General features: G+C 42.3%; 1 protein-coding gene across 1 annotated transcript in view; it reads right to left on the reverse strand.

The window, feature by feature from the left end:
• Nucleotides 1-1086, reverse strand: part of LOC118334012 (trace amine-associated receptor 13c-like) — a 6155-nt gene extending 5069 nt beyond the window's left edge. Inside the window, exons 1-2 of the mRNA XM_035669825.1 lie at nucleotides 914-1086; nucleotides 4-459 (exon numbers count right to left, since the gene is read on the reverse strand). Coding sequence (XP_035525718.1) covers nucleotides 4-459; nucleotides 914-1086 — 629 coding nt within the window. The remainder of the gene's footprint in view (nucleotides 1-3; nucleotides 460-913) is intronic.
• Between the last annotated feature and the right edge of the window lie 4637 nt (nucleotides 1087-5723).

Below are 5723 nucleotides of genomic sequence, written 5' to 3' on the forward strand. Positions count from 1 at the left end.
CTCATATACAGAACTATGATTGCACCAATGGGGCCAAAAAAGGTCAAGAGGACATCAACAGCTCCTGTTATAAAGTTAATTACAACTACACACTCTCCATAGCAGGAACTAAATCTATTTGGATGTTTCAGAAAGTCAATCAGTATCACACCATTATAAAACACAGAACAGGCCCAACACAGACAAATACAGATTTTAACTCTTTTCTGAGTGACTTTGGTTGGGTAACACAAAGGGTCACAAATGGCCACATATCGGTCAACTGATATGAGCACCATGTTTCCTACTGAGGCAGATGTAAGAATAAAAGAGGCATAGTAAAATAGTCCACACATTAAGCTCTCCAAAAACCAACAGCCCCCTATAAGGAGGATTTTAACAGGCATCAGCAGGAGGCCAACGAGGAAATCTGAGACAGCCAGCGAGAGGATGAGAAGGTTGGTGGGGGTGTGAAGCTGCCTGGAGAAAGAGAATATCATCACTAAATATATTATGTGTCGCAGTTAGGGAAGTTGAAAGTATTTAATCTATAATAGTATGAACAGTCAAATAAACTAATTATATCCACATAATACAGTATAGCACATTTCTAAAAAGATAGGACATGCATCAAAAATCCTGGAGAGGACAAAGGATGCAGTACAAGTACCAGTTTTGTACTGTAGTAGAGGAGAAAGTATACAGTCAGCTTGGATTCTAACATACATATCATCAATACTTTCATTGATGGCTGCAAAGTCATTAGTAGTTGTATTGTAGTAGTAATAGTGTGTAAGTAAAAATACATGTAAACTGTTAAAAACTCAAATTGGTATATTTTCATGCCTTAATGTTACTTAATGTTGTCCCAAATTCCTCTAAAATTAAGTGCTTCATAGTATTTTAGGTTATGATTAAAAATGTATCTTCATGCCTGAAGTGGGAGATAGAGATGATGACCAGCAGGTTCAGAGCCACAGTGAGCAAGGAAATGCAAGACAGCAGGATGTACAGGAATATGCTGTCCAGACGATGCTGCATTGGCTTCCTGCAGGAGGTGTTGAGTAGTTGTGGAAAGCAGAGTTCAGCTTCTTCCAGGGTCTCCATAATCAGAGAGAGAAGAGGAGACAAGACGCTGCTGAGCTCTGGCAGCTTTCTGACTAAAGTTCTGCATCAAAAAGCTAACTTATCTTGCTCCTCCCCCCTTTCCCATAACCAAAAAAAATATTTGACGTTGTGATATTATTATCAGATACATTTGCCTTGCCTACCAATTGCGGAATTCTTCCGATTTCGTGGACGCCTGAGCAAATTACAAGCCCTGGTTCTGTGAGTTGTGAGTTGTACCTGGATATTCTATCTGGACAAGGACAAATGACTGTTAAAACAATATGTAAATTAATGCAGAAGATATTGCAATTAGAATGGTATGGAATCAGCCACAACACATCTGGAGACACAATCTGGCACACATTGTGGTCAGATCTTAACCAAGAGTTAATGCAATATGTGCAGTTTGTACCCATTCTTTATATAGAAAATCTTCTCAGTCTTCATTTAAACTTCCTGCTTTCTCAACCAAACCTTGCAAAAAACTACAGATGACAGTTGTTATAAATTGGGTTTTAAAGACAAAAACAATCTTGGTTGAGATGAGCATTTTAGCACTGTTTCAGAAATAATCTGTGTCCATGCTGGCACGCCAGAGGATGTATATCACAAGACCATTTCTGAAAATGGACTTTACTTATATAGCAGCTTTCTATTTTCCAACCACTAAAAGCTGCACACTACATGCCACACAGTGATGACGAAAGCCATCATAAACAGAAAGTTTCACACAGTGATGCACAGCATTGAGAGCAATTTGGGGATCAGTATCTTGCTCAAGACACACACTGATGCACAGCATAGAGAGCAATTTGGGGTTCGCTATCTTACTCAAGACCACTTCAACATGCAGAAGGAAGAGCCAGGGATTGAACCACCAACCTTCTGATTAATGAATGACATGCTCTACCTCCTGAGCCACTGCCATTTAGGTTCACTGCTCATACGTGTGATGGTGTTAACAGGAACAAGGACAAAAACAGTTGAGAATCGGTCCTAATTGTGCATTCAATTTGAATCATATGCCTCCTAGCTTATTATTTATTTGTATCTATGCCAGTTTTTCTGATAGCACTGGAAAACAATGATGTCAAACTCATGTGTCCACGTTGGTGGAAACATGAGACAAGAAGGAGTCATGGCAGAGAGAAAGTCATGGAGCTTTTGTCTTTGTTGTGACCTTTTTTGGCCCCACTGTTGTCATCATAGTTCTGTATACGAGAGTATTTGTGGTGGCTGTGTCTAGGGCTTGTGCCATGTGCCCCCACACTCCAGCAGAGTGACAATAACTAACTAAAAAATAAATTGAATTGAAAGTTTGAGAGTTGAGAAATCGTTGTAGTTGTGTTTGTTCTGTGCTCATGTCCATATTACTGTTGAACTGTTGGCCTTTGTATTTAAACTCCTTTCTAAACCCTCTGCCTTTTTGTACCCCTGGTTCAAAAGATTTATTTAGACACATTGTTACACTTCAAACACTGGAGCCTGGCTCATATGATGCCAACATACTATAGAGAAAGACTGTGATGGCTAAAACCATTGTTTCTCTGCGAAGGGGAAATCATTTTTAATGCTGATTGATCGGATTGACTTCAACTTTGGACAGTACACAAAGTCACAATGAAAAGTTAAAATTTTGAGTTTTTCGTCCGAGGTCGTGTCCATGATTTGGTGCCAAATTTTTTGCCAAGAAGCAGTAAGTTCTTGTGTACTGTACTTCTATATACTTCATCCAATCTGCACCATGTTTTATAATCCTGCCCTGATTACATCTACATACATCATCTCATTTGTTTGTTTTTGATTACATGTCACTGGACAAAAATTACCTGTATCCAAAAGATCTAATGGTATCTAATTTTATGGAAATGTATCCAGATCTGCATATCATATCATATTTAATATCATATCAAAATAAAATCTGTTAAAGATCCAGTCTGTAAGATCATTTTGTATACGGACATATATTTTTGTGCATTTATTCATTTATTATGGTTATTATCTGCTTCAGTTATCCCATTTGAATGACTGAAACCAGAAAATTCTTTAAGACCACCAAAACTTGGTTCCGATTGGGGACCTGGTTTCAAGATACAGTAAGGAAGTTTATTGTGTTTCAAGGGCTACAAGCAAAAGCCCTGCAATATTTAAAGGCCAAAATCTGGGAACAGAGTGGCCACTCAGATCAACCAACAAGACGCAAAGCTGACCAGAGAGACAATAACGGGCGGAAAAGTCGTAACAACCCCAATGAGTCACACACTATTAAAATGTCACAGCCCGCACTTGCTTGGCTCCTACATTTAGATCATAGAAACTTGTAAACATAGACTGAGATGACCATGTGGCTGCTGCACATATGCCCACGAAGTAGCCACACCACGATTTGACTGTGTCCGACAGGCACACCTGAGAACACATATGACTGCTAAATTGTGACAACAACCCAGTGGGACAGCCTAGGCTATGCGTGCTGGATATACTCTGCCAAAGCCCAGATAGGGCACAGTACTGACTGGCAGTGTTCAATCTCCTGGTCTTCTCCAGAAGAAGAGAGTGGCCGCATCTCAACTCACATAGATAGGTGGAACTAAGACAGAATCTTAGGCAGGAAAGGGGCGGAGCAGCATACTCAACCCATCTGGCGAAAACCTACAGCAGTCACTGTGAATTGACAGTGCTTGGAGTTCATTCATCGTCCTGGCGTAAGTTATGGCTACCAGAAATGCAGTTTTAAGGGAAAGCCACATTAAACCAGCAACCCCAAGGGGCTCAAAGGGGGGTCCAAGTGCACCAAGGACAATATCCAAGTCCCATGACTAAAGGTCTAGTCCTGTGAACTGTAAACCTGTGTGCACCAGTAAAGAATTTGGGAATTAATGATCAGCCATCCCCATAAGAGTCAGATTATACCCTTTGATTGCAGCCACCCAGTAGGGTAACTGCAGACTTCCCTGCTTCCAGCTGGATGTAGGGAATTGCCTGGTGAGTCCCACACCAAGTGGTAAACACCCCCACAATGGTACGAGTAGGCCGCCCTAGTTGATGGCACTCAGGCCATATATCTGAGCACTGAGGGATGGAACAGGATCCCGATCGCAACAGCAGGTCTCTTTGCCGCAGTAGCTCCCTTAAGAAACCATAGCATGTGGGGCTAATGAGAAGCCACCAAAATCAGCCTCACCCCTTCCATGTGAATGTTTCAGCTGGAAAGGAGGGAAGGCATACAGCAGACTCTGGGTCCATTGGTGCACCAGAGCATCGCACCCCAGAGGAGGATTGTCATTCCTCAGGGAGAATAAGAGTTGACAATGTGCCAACTCTCTGGAAGCGAACAAGACGACTGCCCTGCCAAAGTGGTGCCAGATCTCCTCTACCACCTGAGAATGAAGTCTCCACTCTCCCGGATTTGAGCCCCCTCTGGACATAATATTAGCTGCTGTGTTCAGTGGCCCCGGCACATGAACAGCTCTGATTGAGCAGAAGAGGGGGTGAGCCCACAGCAGCAATTTGGTTCCCAGCTTGCATAGGATGGGGCAGCCTAGACTCTCCTGCCTGTTGATATAGGCTGTTGTTACTGTGTAGTCTGTTCTGATAATTATATGGCGAGCTCTCAGTCTCGGCAGGAACTGCCAGAACAGCTCGCAGCTCCACGACATTTATGTGACCCAATGACTGGTCCAGCCTCCATTGACCCCATAGCCTTCGTGGACAGTGCATCAACCAACCATGGATGTATTGTCTGTGAATACAAGTTGGTGATAGACCACCTGTCAAAGAGTGCTCCCCTTGGCTGAGTCCCTCCACTAGCAAAGTGCTCTGTGGTGGCCCTGAGAAACCACTACCTTGGTCTGGTGGAAACCCTGTAGACACAGGTCTAAGCTCAACAGGCACCTTTGAACAGGTCTCATGTGTAGCAGGGAGAGAGGGATTACTTGCATTATGGCTGCCATCCTGCCCATGAGATGAATGCAGAGCCCCCAGTCGACTATAGATTGATTTCTGATTTAAGGCACGTAATGGGCTGGCCCCAAGCTGTATCTCTGACCTTTAAATCCACCATGCACCTCCATGGGCCCTAAGGTCCTCAAATCCAGCTCTCCTATTGGTTCCCTAATCAAGATTAAAAAACAAAGGTGACAAAGCATTTGCCATCTGAGCCCCTAAACTGTGGAACAGCCTTCCAGAGGAGATCAGGATGGCAAATTCTATCACTTCTTTTAAGTCTCTTCTTAAAACACATTTTTATTGTCATGCCTTCCTTTTTCTAACCTTATTCCCTTTTTCTAACTTTATTCACTGTGGTTTTACTTTTTTATTGTGTTGTTTTTTTATTAACTGTTTTGTTTTACAATGTTTATTGTTTTAATATATATTGTTACTGATGCTTCTATGGTCTAAAGTGTTCTGTTGTTTGTGTTTTTTTTACCCTGTAAAAGCACCCGTTTTTGTAAGGTGCTATATAAATAAAGTATTTAAATTCATGCCCAGAAACTTTGTCACCTGGGAAGGCTGGAGCTTGCTCCTTTTGTATTTTATCAGACCAGTTCCCTGCAGTGACGGCTTGCCTCACCCTGGGAACTGTCAATATCCTGCATCTCGAAGGGCGAAGAAACTTGTTCAGCCCCCTGAGG

The sequence above is a fragment of the Morone saxatilis genome, unplaced genomic scaffold (genome assembly GCF_004916995.1).
Source record: "Morone saxatilis isolate NCDOM2014 unplaced genomic scaffold, NCSU_SB_2.0 Contig22, whole genome shotgun sequence".
In the NCBI taxonomy this organism is placed as follows: Eukaryota; Metazoa; Chordata; class Actinopteri; family Moronidae; genus Morone; species Morone saxatilis.